The 16,428-nt window shown below is 39.5% G+C and overlaps 1 protein-coding gene across 5 annotated transcripts in view; it reads right to left on the bottom strand.

Annotated features, from left to right (window-relative positions):
- Positions 1-606: 606 nt before the first annotated feature.
- The window catches only part of CLIP4 (CAP-Gly domain containing linker protein family member 4), a 48,069-nt gene continuing 32,247 nt past the window's right edge, over positions 607-16,428 (bottom strand). For 4 of the 5 annotated variants that reach the window (XM_054568326.1, XM_054568316.1, XM_054568334.1 and 1 more), the window contains exons 12-16: positions 14,843-14,977; positions 11,602-11,725; positions 9,362-9,426; positions 4,211-4,283; positions 607-2,297 (exon numbers count right to left, since the gene is read on the bottom strand). In XM_054568326.1, the coding sequence (XP_054424301.1) occupies positions 1,979-2,297; positions 4,211-4,283; positions 9,362-9,426; positions 11,602-11,725; positions 14,843-14,977 (716 nt within the window). In that variant the 3' untranslated portion in view covers positions 607-1,978. Of the gene's footprint in view, positions 2,298-4,014; positions 4,284-9,361; positions 9,427-11,601; positions 11,726-14,842; positions 14,978-16,428 lie in introns of those variants that run through there. The other variant, XM_054568343.1, reaches the window with a different exon arrangement.

Here is a 16,428-nt window from a genome sequence, read left to right on the forward strand (position 1 = left end):
ACCACGATCGGGGTGCTGAATGCTCAGGAGAAAAATTAAGCATGAGGAGAGAGAAGGAATTCAGGTCAGGCTGGTGAAGGGACTCACAGCAAGATTACAATGTCTCAGTTCAGGTTCAGCCAACATCCGTACAGGAACGCTTTTAAGCACATTAAAATATTCCTATCGAACTACCCATTTTAGGATAGACTATAGAAATACAGAAACATAAGAATATATAAATATAGAAACAAAGTTTTTAGTAGACTGTAGATTAACTATTTATGTATTTTTATAATCTAAATTCAATGTGTTCTAGCCTACCTTAAACAAATGAAATCCCACTGGTATAAAAGACAGTCAAGCAATTTTAGAAAACTGTAGAAACATTCTTTTCTTAAATGGCTCTCAGTCCATCCATACAATATAATAGGGGTGGCTAGACATATAACTCTACTTGTTGAGTAGAAAGCATGACACTTTGTAAAACTTTATAAGGACCTGGCAAATCCAAGTCATTACTCCAAGAAAAAGAAGTTAAGTACAAAGCACCTCTCCTCCAAGGTAACCAGGAAAAGCAGGTTGCAGTAAAGGACAGACACCATTCCAAAACCAGGACATCTTCCCTCTTTATTAATGCTCGAGGAGTGAATTTTGACATTTAATAAGCAAAACACAAATGAAAACACTGAATTTGTATGTACAGTACCTGTAAACATACCTATTACATGGATTTAATAATCCTAAATATGAGAACAATTGGTTCTCTGATCTCAAAATAGATTCAGTGTTGGCATTACTGTTTCTAACAGTGTTTTATATTTAACAGAAAGAATTATAGACACCCAAGTTCAGTATAATCTGGGATTGCATATTAAAGTATAAATAGAGTCTTTAAGAAATAAGCTACATAATAAAATAAGTTTACTTTTGAATAGCAGTACAGTCATTTTCTTTAATCAATAAAAATATTCCTTGGTTATAAAGCAGCCTCATTTTGCAAATGTATTTCAGGAAAATAGCTCTAGTAATATTTGAAATGCCACACTTCTTTTTAAAAAGGCAGCAAAGCAACAGAATTTAGATTTTAAATAGCGTATTACAAAATAGTTCAACATATTATTTCTAAGCACAAAGTAAACTCCATTCTGAAAGATGATTTTAATCTTATAAAGCAAACTGTTCTGATATTTCTGTTGTAATTTAAAGTCTAAATATGTACAATTAGAGATAAATCATCACACGTATAGGACCATAAACTTCAATACTATCCACAACACAAATGTTTTGCATTACATCACTCTATGATGAAGCTTAGTTTGTTACCATGTGCTCAACAAGGAAAATAAAAACATGATACAATTCTGCAGCGTTGTAACAGGATGAATTTACAACAATCAGCTTTATGAATAAAACAAAAAATCAAGAATAAACAAATGAACACTACATTCTTTGTAACACATCTTAATTTGCACTCTTCTCTTAAATATAATCTTTTAATATTTTTCATATCCCAGGAGGAAATGATGGCAAAGATGAAAGTGCATCATGTTTTAAAAGTGCTTCGTATGTCTGTGTGTGTCTGTGTGTGTTTTGGAGATATGTCCAATAAGAAAGTTAAACGTGCAAAAAAATTAAATCCAATATTATGTGCAAAAATGGAACAGAGTAAGCAACATCAGCTGTTCACCTAATGGCACACTTTTTTCCGTAAGTCTCAGAGTTTTCTTGGTCTAAAGCCTCAAAAGCTTTTTAACATGCTCATTTCAAAATTGTTTTAAGAGAGCCATCATTCCCATAGTTCACACTGCTAGCTTTTTAAAGGAGTCTCTCTGAATGTTCTAATGATTTCTAGGAAGACAGCCATATTTTCAAATATTAAATAATGGCTAAATAAAGTCACCATGTGCCACAGGCTCCTTATTTTACCTCCTGTATATACGTGTATATGTGCACACGTACACACGCACACTCTCACTGAACACTCCCGAAGTGTGACTCAACAGTTCTCATCCACGAGCTTCGACCCCTTTATCCCCCGGTAGGTAACTCGGCTCGGTCTAACCAAGACGCCATGGTTCGGCTTACAGGTGAAGTAGCGTGTGTCACCCACCGCTCCATCGTTTTTCCCCTTGGCGCTTCGGAGCTCAAGTCCCAGCCAGATGCCCGCAGCAAAGTCGGTGGGGCCCACGTACCTCACGGTGCCCATCTCGTTGGAGCTGGTGAGCAGGACCTGCGCGCCCTCGCGCAGCCGCGCGCCCCGCTCTGCGCCGCCCGCGGCCGCGCCGCTCCAGCTGCGCCGCAGGGCGGGTCTCGACCTGCGCACAGGGAAAGGGGAGACTCAGTCTTGTCAGTCTTGCGCGCGACGCCGCTCCTCGGGCTCGTTCCCGGGGCCCGCTCACAATTAGCTAATACAATGCCTTATCTTCACAACTGGATTTTTTATTCTGAATAGCAATATTACAATATATTTTAACATTTTAGAAGATTTTTTTCTCTTTTGACTATTTTAATACTACACTAACTGGATTTAAGATTATATATATTTAAGACCCTTGAGTCAGCCAGCACCTAACGTCTTTTTAAAAAAAAAATTTTTTTTATTTATTTTTAGAGAGGGGAAGAGAGGGAGAGAAACATCGATGTGTGTTTGTGTCTCTCGCGCCCCCTACTGGGGACCTGGCCTGCAACCCAGGCACCGACCCTGACTGGGAATCGAACCGGACACCCTTTGGTTTGCAGGCCGGCGCTCAATCCATTGAGCCACACCAGCCAAGCCCCAACATCTTTCTTTTGTTCTTGCAACACCAATCAGCATGCATTTTGGTCACATATTCTACAAATATAAATGAGTTTTAAAATTGAATACACATCCTCAGAAGTATATTTCCCTTTTCAAACAGGTGCTAAGTCTCAGTCTGTAGGCGTCAGGAAAGCTTCGTCCATCTTCCTCTCCGCAGGAAGCACACAGCACTGACAGTGTCCTCCCGTGTCAGCGGTTCCCCTCCTGCAGGACCGCACCTGCCCCGATCCCCACGCTCTGGCCGTCTCCGCCCCTCCCCCCGGCCCCCGCCCGGCTCTGTGTCGCAGGCTCCCACTCACCGACATCTCTCTGGACCTCTCACTCTGTACCTCTCCCCCTTCAGAATCCTTAAGGCCTGGTGTCTCCTCTCAGCACCTTCTTCCATTCTGCCTAAGAACTCCTGCATATCTTCTATAAACTGGAGCATGAAGTTACTCCTGCCCTTAAACTCGCTCAGCTACTCAAGTGGGGAGACGACTTTCCAAATTCTCCCCAGTCAGGGAAGGCTCTAAGGGAGGGAAACACACGCCCGCCCGGCCTGCGAAACAGCGCTCAGTGCCCGAGGACCGAGCGCCGGGCTAGGGGGAACCTCCGGCCGCCGCCAGGCCTCCCGGTAAGTTCACCGCAGGGCGGTGTAGAAATGCCCGCCTGGGGCTCAGCGGACCGTCCGGTCCCGCGCCTGGGCTCTAATTTCTAGTGGCTTCTAGGGTCTCACTATCTGAGTAAGGACATGCACTTCCCTACTCAGGAACCATTCCCTGCCCCCAGCTACCCCAGGACATCGTTCATAGATTTATTGGAAGAATTTTAATTAAAAAAAAAAACAAAACCCTCCTTACCCCAGTCTAGAAGAGACCCTCACATTCCTCTAAAAGTGAAATAGTTTCTAAAAGGCATAGAAAACTTTGAGGGGAAGTAAAATGGGTGTGGGATCAATAAATGTAAACGAGAAAAAGAGATTCTCTCTATAAGAAACAAAGAACAAACAGCATTTTGAGCAGCATACTGCAGAAGACGAAGTGGGAGTATTTTTTTAAAGGCTGGTAGGATCACCCTGTAGCAGATAGGCCTGACATTTCTTTCATGTATTGTTGAAAATATTAAATCTCTGACTAACTGTTAACAGAGTTTAAAAAATCAATCCACCCTATTCATTTATAACACAAAGTGTAAATTCCTCCAACTTTTATTAACAGTACTAAACAAATTTGAAAATATATGCAGTATAGTAGCTTTAGTCACTCCTGACATTTTTAATTGCAAAGGAGAGAGGAAGAACCCCTATCAATACACTCCTCACACCTTTTTTCCTAAGTGTTAAAATTCTACCAAGCCATGTAAAGATATAACATTCCACTTTTCGCTCTTCACAGAATCTCGTCATGTTCCTCTTGAAAGGGTGTTTTTCTAAATCTTCTTAATACTCACTTGGCAAAAGCATTTCTTCTGTTAATCTCTTTTTGGGAAGAAGCAGAAGTTGTACTAAAGCTTCTCCTAAAACCTAAATATGAAAGTTAAGGTCAGAAGAGGAAAAATAAATGACAAATTTGCAGTCCTTATTAAAAGTTATCTTTTATCTCTTCTAATAGATGTTCTGTTTGTTCAAATGTTTTTTGGAAATGGAAAGCAAAGAACATACATACAGATTACAGAAGTAGTTTAGATTTCATGACAAATTTTCATCTTACCTTGCTCACATACAATGCACATATATGAGTAAGTTAAGGTCATAACATTAACTTTGAAAGTTTTGTTACAAAATTTCTTGAAAATCAAGTAAAACTGAATTATACATTGATAAAGCTGAATCTTTGCTTCTCAAAAGTTAATCTTGATAAATCATACAAAAAGGATAAAATAATTTTAAAACACTATCACTAAATATATCCAATTTATAAAATATTAAGTAATAAATTTCAGAGCTTATGACTGCTGTCATCCCAATGACAGAGTAATATTTTTTTAAAAAGATTTTATACAAGGTAAATTTCTAAAAAGTTGTTTTTAAAAAGACTGGGATCTCAGTTCTGGTGGTTGACGGCAGACCAGATGTGCTCAATGAATCTCTTGATTAAAGTGAGTATAATTTAAAACAACTATTTTTTTTCAATACTGTTGAGTTGACACAAAGGCATAATTTCAAAAAGGCCAAAACCTAAAACAAGGGACCATGAGAGGTAAAGTAATCAAGCACCAAAGCAATCTACCACCTTGCACCACGGGATGCTTCCGCCACACCGACCACCCAGGGGACGGGGAAGGACAGACAGCCTGGAACTGCCAACATGAGGATTCTCACAAGACTCCTGGTTAAAGGGAGGATCTCAAACTGTTCACCCTTGGTGTAAGGTTAGAGAAATGAAATGAAAATACCATTTGGACAAAGACAAAGGGAAATTCAAAAAAGGGCAAAATTTTCTCCTTTCAAACTTTGTGATCATAAGTGAATTTTATTTTACCCGTGTAATATATTTTAAAAAACTGCAGAGGCAATAAATTAAAATAGCCCCAGGTTTTTGGTGCCTCCAGACAATTGCCAGAAGTATATATAATTTTCTCTGCAAGCATCAACCCAGGCCTCAAAAATTCCCATGCATTACATTCTGAGTAAAAGAAGCATCTCACAATAATAAACTACGCAGCTCACAAGGATAAAAGGCACCATGAGTTAGGCTCAGAGGAAACATATGGCAGCATCAGATTCACAAAGACTTCAAATGTTGAAGTATTTAACATAAAATAAAAGATAACATTAAAAAGGTTTAAAGACACAAAAGAAAAACTTGAAAATATGGGGAAAGAATAAATGGCAGTAAGTAACAACCAAACAGATTTACAAAAGGAAATAAAAAACTTAATTAAAAACTTTGTGGTTAGATTAGGCAGCAGAATAAACATAGCTGAAGAAAGAACCAAGAAACGAAGAGATAGATCTGAAGCTATCCAGATGCTGCCCAGTGAGACAAACTTGTGAAAAAGACGAAAAAGGCATGGGAGAGTGAGAAGTCTACTCATCAGAGTTTCAGAAATAGATAATAAAGAGAATGAAGAAGAAAATATTTTAAGCATATGGACAAGAATTTTTACAGAATTGACCAGATACCACTTTCCAGATCCAGGAAGACCCATGATGCCAAACAGGATAAACAAAAGAGACCCCCACCTAGACACATCACAGGGCAATGGCAACATGAAAGAAACAGAGATCTTCGAAAGCAATCAAAAAGAAAAGTCACCTAAAAAGTGACCTACAACAGTAGGACTGAGACTCGTAGCTGACTTCTCAAAAAAAATAAAATAAAATAACAGGGGACAGAAAACACAGAATTATATTGTCAACATGCAGGGAGAAAATATCTTTCAACCTTAAATTTTCACTAAGTTTTCATTTTACCCAGTAAAACTATCATAAGAAAAGACAAAAACTGAGAGACATTGCTACCAGCAGACCCTTTCTAAAAGGACTTTTAAAGAATATACATGAGGTAGATACAAAATGACCCCAAGTAGAAGTTTTGAGGATTAGTGACTAGAGATATTTGCAAATATGGGAGCAAATTAAATACATATTGGTTACATATAAAACTATTATGATAATGGAAAATTTGTGGTGAAAATAAAATAGAAACTGAATAACTCAGTTTCTAAAAATTTTCTATTATTTGGGAAAGAGTAAACACAATGATTAGTTAGATTTTGCTAAATATGTATGTCAAAATACCTATAGTAACTACTAAGAAGTATATTTATAGGCATAACTTTTATACAAATAGAGAATAAAATGGGATAAAAGGAGGGTAGAAAAATAGCCAGAATTACATCAAGAAAGAAAAAATATTTAAGTATAAAAATACTGAAAAAATATAAAACAAGTAAGATAGCATAAATACAAAGAAAGCTGATACATGGTAAAAAGAATTATTATAAAAGCAACACCATTACATTACCACCTAGAAGTGAAATTACGTATGTATAAATTTAATAAATCATGTACAAAGTCTACATGAAGGAAACTATAAAACTCTGATGAAGGAAATCAAAGAGGATCTAGATGTCTGGAGAGGTATTCTACGTTTGCGGATAGGAAGACTCAATGTTAAGAGATTAGTTCTTCCCAATTGATCTATACATACAATGCAATCCAAATCAAAATCCCAGCAAATTACTTTGTGGAAATCAACAAATTGATTGTAAAGTTTATATGAAATGACAAAGGCCCAAAATAAACAACAAAATATTGAGGAAGAAGATCAAAGTCAGAGGACTGATACTGCTAAACTTAAAGAATTACTATAAAGCTATAGTAATCAAGACAGTGTGATATTAGTGAAAACAGACAAATAGATCAATGAACCAGAAGAGAGAGCCCAGACACACAAATACAGTCAACTGATTTTTGACAAAAGAGCAAAGGAAATTTAGTGGAGAAAGGATAGTCCTTTCAATAAATAGTGCTGGAACAGCTAGACATTCACATGAAAAAATAAATAAATAAACAAACAAACAAAAAATAAGTCTAAACACAGACCTTACACCTTTCATAAGAAATTAGCTCAACAGTCATAAATCTAAACAAAATGCAAAATGATAAAACTCTCAGAAGATACCAGAAGAAAATCAGGATGACCCTGGGTTTGGCAAGAATATTTTAGATACAACACCAAAAAAAATAAAATAAAATCCATGAAAGAAATAAAATGATAAAGTTAATTAAAATCGAACATTTCTGCTCTGTGAGCGATACTGTGAAGACAATGAAAAGACAAGCCAACTGAAAGAAAATATTTGCAAAACCATTCTGAGAAAGATCTAGTCGCCAAAAAGTAAAAAGAACACTTAAAACTTAACAATAAGAAAACAGAAGACACAATTTAAAAATGGGCAAAAGCTCTGAATGGACAACTCACCAAAGAAGATGCACTGATGGCAAATAAGCATGTACCAAGGCCCTCATCACCTGCTACGGCTGAATCATGCCCCCGCCCCCATTCACGGGCAGAAACCCTAACCCTCCGTATCTCAGAATGTGACTGTATGTGGAGATGGGGCCTGTAAAGTGATAGTTGAAAGGGTTGTAGTTAGGTTAAAATGGGAGCCCCTAATCCAATATGATCGGTGCCCTTATTAGAAGAGGTTTGGACACAGGCACACACACAAGGAAAGAACGTGTGAAGACAAAGAGGGAGGACAACCACCTACAGGGCGAGGAGAGAGGCCTCTGAAGAAACCAGCCCTGCCAACCCTGATCCTGGACTTCGAGCCTCCAGAATTCCAAGAAAATAAATGTCTATTGTCTGACCCCACCCCACCCCCGCCCTGTGGTAGTTTGTTTGCTAGCCCTATCCAACTTACTTAACATCACACATCGTTAGGAATTTCAAACTAAAATGAGATGCTACTTCATACCTATTAGAATAGCGAAAATTCACAGGCCATAAAATTAACTTCAACAAATATTTAAAGATTGGTATTATACAAGTCACTCTTTCATAGATGGTTATTTATAAGAAGAAAAATAAAATTAGATCCTTACTATATGCAAAATCAATTCCAGGTGAACTGACAAGTATGAAAAGCAAAAATAAAAGACTTTGAGAAAACAATATATAAAAATATTTTATGATGCCTCTTCTAGGAAGAGACTTCTTAAAACGATACATGCAAAACATAATGTGTAGCTATTTAACTACTTTAAAATTAAGAACTGCTCACCAAAATATATCAAAATGGGGGTGGAGAGAAGACAAGTCAAAAATGGGCAAAATATTTGCAAAAAACTGATAAAATATTAGTGTCCAAAATATATACAGAAACCTACAAATTAATGAAATAAAGACAAACCAACCAAAAGAAAAATGGGCAAAAGACTTGAACAGTTATGTAATGAAAGAGAAAATGTATGTGGCCCATAAATATGAAAATAGGCTCAACCTCATCTGTCAACTGGAAAATGCAAATATAAACCACAATGAGATACCATTTAAATCCATCAGATGGGCAAAGACTTCCAAATCAAGCAAGACCAGTGCTGCTTCTTGAGAAGCAGCCGAGACCCCCACCCACTGCTCACAAGGCCGTGCACTGGAACAGCTGGGCTGTAGATGTGGTACGCACCTGGCAATCCTAGGGAAACTTGCAAATGTGCACAGTGGTGTAGTTTGTAATAGTAAAAAACAGGATGTAACCGAAATATACATCAAGTACAGAATGAATATTTTAATGGAACACTAAGTAACAAAATAGCAAACATCTAAAATTAAACATATATTATTTGCTGGTATATCTATAGAGGGTTGATAAAAGATATAAAGAAAATCAAAAGAATAATTAACATAAAATTCAAGCCTCATAACCTGAGAGGCATGTGAAAAGGGAGGTAGAAGAGCTACGGGGTTCCTTTTATTCAAGTAGTTGTCGTCTTCAGCTTGGGGTAGGTAACGGCTGTCTGCTTATGTCTATATAAACTACACAAGTACATTTGACACACTCTTTAGTATACATACATTCTTCACAGTAAGCTGCTTCAATAAATAAAAGCAAAGGAATAATTATTAGAAACATAAAACTGTGTAATCTTACCAGGATAAGAATGATTCTTTTTATTCGAAGAAATTTCTGAAAGCGTGTCCAGGGAATCGGGTACTCTGTAAATAAAACAAGTGTAAACTAGATAAAATGTGGGTGCTAGTAGAAAGCCATCTAGGCAGAGGAAAAACCATGCGCCAAGATTGTGGGACAGGAGGCACATTTTTAAATAGAAAGGGAGAGAAAAAAGGCAGCTGCAGCCTGGGAGGAGAGCTGGGAGGATTGCGACTGGCTGTGACCTTCATTCGGGCTGTCCGCGCGCAGCCCCTAGTCTCAAACCCCGCCTCCTCGAAGATCGGCGCCGCCCTTAAGGAGCTCCAAAGCTAGCTTAAACGAGGAGCTCCTCAGAATCAGGGACCACGTCTCTTTTATTTGCTTATAGAATGCCTAGCACAGCACAAAGTGCGAAAAGACACTTAATAGTATTTGATGGTGATGAATGAGACAATCAGAAGACGACAGGAAGACAGCTGGATGGAGACAGCAGTTCATTTAGAGGGAGAGCCCTGTTTCTTTTAAGAGGGGGTGCTTTTAAATGAATCACCTTAAAAGAAGACCAAACAGAAGGCAAGAAAAAACCAAATCAGAAAACATGTGTTCCATTAACAAAGCGAAAAAAAGACGAAACCATGAAAAAGAAAGTGGCTCCTCAACATAAAAGAGACGAAAAGCTGTTACAGCACAAAAAACACTGCGCTCGATTTGATCAATACTTACTGTGCCTACCATATGCCACACTGTGTCCTCTGGGCACTCAAACATGAAATGGAGAGCCCCGTCCCCGTGACTAGGAGACTGCAGCACTGTGTTCACGGAGATCTGTCCAAAGCAGTCCGAGAACCCAGAGGACTGTCTCTGCCCCGTTAAGACGGCCTATAAATGCTCCAACCTCACCTCCCTGGGTATCCACCTCCTTCTGTGATGCCCCATGCATGAAAAAATAAAATTTAATATATTTGTGTTGTCCCTTCTCCTGTTAATCTATCTGTTGTGAGTGTAATTCACAGACCCGCCCCCACCCCACCGTCGCTACTGATCCTGAGGGAAGAGGAGAAGTTCGTCCTCCCCTACACTAGCTACAAGACTTCAGCTAAACTACTTTATCTCTTGAAAGGTTCTTCCCCTCCAAGATGGGGATGCTCATACCCCACTGGGTTTGTGGGGATTGATGAGATGTGCATCCAAAATGTGGGGTGCGGAGGCCGCCCCTTAGCAAATGCTCAGTAAAGGTCTGGAATAGCTACTGTAATTTCCCAGCCCACCTGACCAAATACTAATAGGATCGAATAATGCAGCATTTAATTGAAGACCCTTCATAGACTGCAAAGCATGGTGTGTTAAATACTATATTATCATAAATAATAAAATTATATCGCATACATCATGGAAGAAAATTAACACAAACATTATAAGTAATTATTCAATATGAAAAGCAAAGAAAGAAAATGGACATAAAAATTGTTTGAAGAGGCAGGAGGCCGTCACACAGCTGGAAGTGGACTGGCTGAGACTCCCAGGCTGCGGCTGCGGAGCTACTGTCCTGGACGTGGTTATACCACACATGTCATCTCCTGTTAGAAGATCGGCACCCCACCTCCCCGGCACTGGAAGGCATACCAAGCCAGGCTCTTTCAGCACAGAAGTCACACTACAAAACAGTACCTGGAATTTCAGGACGACTTAGTTTCTGCTCAACTTATTTTTTAAAACCAGAGTGAGCTGGTACAAGAGTGTGCCATCTTAAGAGATACTGAGGAGGTATATCACACATAAATCCTTGAAGCTTCACTTCCCCCAAAGATCTACTGCCTATCTATTTTTGAAAACTAAAGAAATCAGAGGAAAAAGCCATTCTGGTTCCATTAGGTTTGTAGGAGAATGAATGGGGTGCCTGAGGCAATCAGAGAGCATTTTTACTTTTGTTTGCATGACAGATTAAGCTCGCTGCTCTCACTGTTCTTTCTTAGCTGCAAACGTCATTTCTAATAGCCTACCCGTACTCATAGGGTTTGCAAATGAGGAATAAAGGAGGTTTATAAAATTGCAAATCTTCAGCAAAGCAAATTTAGCTTCCACGAGCCTTCGCTCTGAAGGAGGTGGCTGGTTAACCCCTTGAAAGATGACAAGAGCTGTAGTCAGCGCACGTCTTCAATATAGAATTAGGGACTCTAACTATAAACCATGCAAATTACAAAAAGTTCTTGTGAATAAACATGAATCCTATTTCTCCTCACCTCTGCACCCTGGATGGGGGAGCAAATATCCCGTATCTTGGAGAACAGCTAAAATACTGCACGCCTCCGACGGAACCGTCGTTCTTGCCGTGCGGCTTCTCCAGCTCTATCCCGTACCAATAGCCTGGAACGAGAAGGGTGGGAAAGGCGTCTGTCCGCACTGGGGCCCAAACTGCTACTGTTATGCAAATCCGGAGTCTAGATAGAGTCACATCTTCACAAGTGACCGAAATGAGGAACGATCATCATGATCATGATCGTTCCGCTCTCAGACAATAAAATTTGAAAAGTTGAAAAACAAACAGGAAAAGCATTTTACAAGCTTGGTTGCAGAGTTGTACATTAAGAGAGAAAGCTAAAATTCACAAACACAATTTGGCAAGGATTAGCTGTCATGCGAGGAGTAGGGGAGGGTGACCAGAGTCCACCTAACAGCCCTCGCGTGGAAGGAACGGCCCGGGCTGGGTGCTACGGTGCGTCACTGAGTGGGGGAGGGGCGCAGCCTAATAATGGGGATCTACAAATGAACGTGCCGTCTGTTCACGTGACTCTCCCCATATTAGAAACACCACAACCAGTGCTCAAATAATTAAAGGACAAAAATAATATGGAGACTATGACTGTACATCATGCTGACTCCTCTTTTTCTTTCTTGTCCCCCCCACCACAGGATGAAAACAAAGTCTTTTTAACCTGAATGAAAAGATTTAGGTTCACTAAGAGGAAGGATTTTCAAAGAGGCTTTTAAGTATTTAAAAGGGCCCACTCTAAGAAAAGTCATACAATTTCTTTTTCTAGAGAGCCTAAAATTACAGTAGTGAGGTTGCTTTTAGTGTGGTAAATACGAGGTAAATGGGCAAATGCACCTCAAATAAAGATTCTCAAACTGAGGGCATCTCAAGATCAGTTAAAAGTAGCTAATAATCCATTCTTTTATTTATTTAAAAGGAAAATATGCTAGTAATTTTATTCAGTCTCTTAAATCAATATCAAATAAAAAATAAGGATATAAGTATTAAAAACTTATTGCAATTATGAATTCCAAAATACAAAAATATTGTTTTTTTCAGATTACTAGTTCGAAGAGTTAATTGTATAATGCCTAAGAAGACAGCCTAGAAGTTCTTAGTATTTTTCCCTCTTATGTTCAAAAAGATGACACTTGAGCCCATTTCCAAATATTGGAGTTTGGGTTGGAAACATTAACTGCATGCCCATGTCTTTTATGTTTAAACAGTCCTACTGTGCACAGGTAGAAAGCAATATACACAAGCCTATTACTTGGCCATAACTGATGCTCTGAAAAGAGCTCATTGCATGTCTGAACGTCATTAACCAGGTTGGCCTGGCTGACATTGTTACTTCTCTGAGTGCCAGAGTTATATAGTTTTTCATCTTTTACTTCTTCTTCCATTGATGCTTTCCTACATAAACTTCTGCATTTTCCCATTTTAACATACCATATAACTACTACATGTTTACCACATAACTTCTGAAAATGTGTAACACACAACAAAAAGGCATTATGACAAGTGTCAACAGCAGTGACTACACTGTCAGGCAGTGAGAGGCAGGGGTATCTTCCACGTAAGTGGCACTGTCCTTTCAGAGGTGGCACTGATAAAAATGCTGAAGAGGCTAAACACGGGCTCTCTCAGGTCTAGATCTTATCATCCACAAAAAGCCTAGATTCGAGAGCACTGTTCTATAGAACTGAATGATCTAACTTTTGATGCCACAAGAAATACATGCTGTTACTTCCTAAAACACAGAATAATTTTAACAAAAGTTTCTTTTATTGTATGTGCATCTTACTTCCCAGATTTCTAAACGCTTTGCATTCGGCATTTAAAAATTAAAAGTCAAACCAAACCATGAACTGTATCCATTGAATCAAACCACCCCTGCCTTGTCTAATATAATCACAGAAAGGAACTTCAAAGACATATGGCGATTGTGAAAAAGACACCCACCTTTAAGGTTCCTAAGTTTTCATTTGAGAACTATATTAAGGACATTCTAACTAACTTCTGTTACTACCTGGAGGCCTAAGAGAAACACGAATAATAAACCATTCAGCCCCTCTCAAATCAATGAGTAGACTGCAATGATAAGTGATATTAATGAAACAAGAATGTGTTGGGAGAGAGTTCTCCATGGTGCACCCGAGTTTCTGCGTGTTTTACAGACAGAGGCACTGACTGGCTTTGCATGGGTGTCTGTAGAGAGGACAGCTTTGGAGGAGGGAGACAGGGTCTCCTCCCGGACAAAAGATGGGCATTCTGTCTGGAACAAAGGTTCAGATTCCTTAAGCTCACAGTTCCTCTCCCAAACCACTGGGTGTGCAAGGGTGACCTGCCCTCTCTGTCTCACCCTCTGGGGGGCTAGGGCGCAGGGAACAATTTTAAAAAAAAAGGGGACCCTCTGGCTACTGCTATTGTTGTGAGCACCGAGGTCCGCTGTCTGACCCAGGAGCCCAACATCTGACAGCACCCGTGAAACTGGCGGTCTAACCTGTCCGCTTGCAAATAGGGTAAACTCTCAGACCCTTCGCAGTTCTTCAGACCGCTACTAACTTTTCAAAAAATCAGTGCTCTCAGTAACCTGGTCCTTACATGCTGCGATGCCACCGTGTGTCAAAATAGCACATTGCTATTCAAAACATACGAACATGGTTTTATTCAACTGGCTTCTACTTGAAATTACAGTCACTAAAAAAGCAAAGGAAAAAATAACCTGTATTTTTGGAAACACAATAAAAATCCAGATTGGAAGTAATATATAAACACACAAAGGTATTTGTAAGGCCCCAAGATATGCAAAAGCTTCATCATTTTCCTTTGAGCCCTTGTTTGCCTTTCTTTCCCACCCGCTCTGATAAAAGCTGTGCAGTTAACTCCTTAGCTGCTCATTTTCAAGATTATCCACAGCAAAAATTCAGTCCTAAAATGCTGTCTCTGTTGTCAAGCACACTCAGCAATCAGTGAGAGTAAAGTCGGCGAGTGACGACTGAGTTCAACACTTGGCAATTTAAAAGACAATTGGCAAGAAAATTTTATGGATAACAGTCAACCTGAGTACAAACAGTCTGCATTTTGATCATTGTTTTGCATTTTCTGCACCATAGTTACCAAATGTTGACCGAAAATTCTCTCTAATTAAATGGCACTTACGTGTAACATTTGAAACCTTTTGTATTGTAAAGAATCCAGATGGAACAAAGAGCAGACAGATGAGTTACCTGGAGCAAAGTTCGTTGTCCCAAAGAACCGAACGGTGCCAAGCCTCTGGCCCACCACCAGCGCTCTGTCTCCAGGCTGGAGCTCTCCCTCACAGCGGGCACTGTTTGCCACGGATGTTGCCGAGGAACTCAAACCTGGTAAATTGTTTTGCGGGGACAGGGATAGGGCAGGAAAAGAGGAGGAAAAACAAAGGGGAAAAAAAAATCAAAAAGCACGTTAACCAAAAAATCACTGTGTATTCCAACCAGCCTAGCTGGTTAGAGATTTCAGTACAGGATGCCTTCCATTAGAGGTCATCCACAGCAGTGACTGGCAGCCTTTTCATCTCATGGCACACAGAAACTAATCACTAAAACTCTGCAGCACTGTATTGGCTGTTGCTATTTTTTTATTAGAAATCTAAGGGAAGAGAGGTCACTGCCTCTGACGAGTCAGGTATTGTATGTTTTAAAAATCCTTGTGGTACACCGGTTGAAAATCACTGCTCTACAGTTGTTTCTCATATGTGAGGGTCAAGCTACTCAAAGGCAATGCAAAAGGTTTCCTGCAAAAATCACTGCCCCAGGAGTTTAACACACGATTCCTGATCAACGCCATCTGATTGCCTGGTGGCACCGCCTCCGAGAACAGAGGTCAGCACACTTTTTCTGTCAAGGGTGGATAGTAAATATTTTAGGCTTTGCAAGCCACGCCATCTCTGTCACAACTACCCAACTCTGCTGTTGCTGCACAAAAGCAGACATAAACAGAATGGGTATAGCGTGTTCCGATAAAACTTTATTTACAAAATCAAGTGGTAGGTGGATTTGGCCTATGGGCTGTCTGTCATTGGTCAATTGTAAAATGCTAAAATTATAGTAGTTCACTGGGACTCCGTGTAAATGAAACATACAGGAATGTGATTTGAAAGTGAAATTGCTACAAGGTTTCAATGACCCCAAATGATTTATTAGAAACAAACTACTCCCCCGTCACTGTGACTCACACCTAAACCCTGAACTGCCCACTATTTAACATCAGAAACCCTGGAGAAACACTGTCTAGAAAGCTGTTCAATGATAGCAGAGAAGAGGTGGGCGCTGAGGCTTCTCCACGCAGCCACAAGCCGATCTGAACAGCTGCTGCCAGGGCAGGCCTGGAGACCCCCCGGGAGCGCATGGGCTAGAAGATCAGTCACACTGCTGAAGCGGGGGAAACTTAAACCACGGCAACAGATGCACAACATAAACCCCAGGGAGGAGGAGGAGAAAGTCTGGGTGAAGTAAAATACCAAAAAGTCCAAGGCCCCCATAATAACTAATTATTTCCATAGCACTTCACAGTTTCCTCATTCGTAAAATGAGGATGATGAAAATAGTACCTGCTCCATAGGTTTATTTTGAGAATTAAATGCAATGAAATATGTGAAGTGCCTAGAATAGTATCTAAAGGAGTAAGTATACAATATATGTTATTAGGTTTATGTTGGAAAAGAGAGAAGTAAGATAACAAACCATATATTTCCAATTATCTGAGGATGCGTCATAAAGTCTGATGACAAACCTTAAAGGATTGGAGGCCCTACACCTGTGGGGAAGACGTCAGC

Source organism: Pteronotus mesoamericanus, unplaced genomic scaffold (assembly GCF_021234165.1).
Source record: "Pteronotus mesoamericanus isolate MK-2021 breed Mesoamerican mustached bat unplaced genomic scaffold, CSHL_Meso_final contig_101, whole genome shotgun sequence".
Lineage (NCBI taxonomy): Eukaryota > Metazoa > Chordata > Mammalia > Chiroptera > Mormoopidae > Pteronotus > Pteronotus mesoamericanus.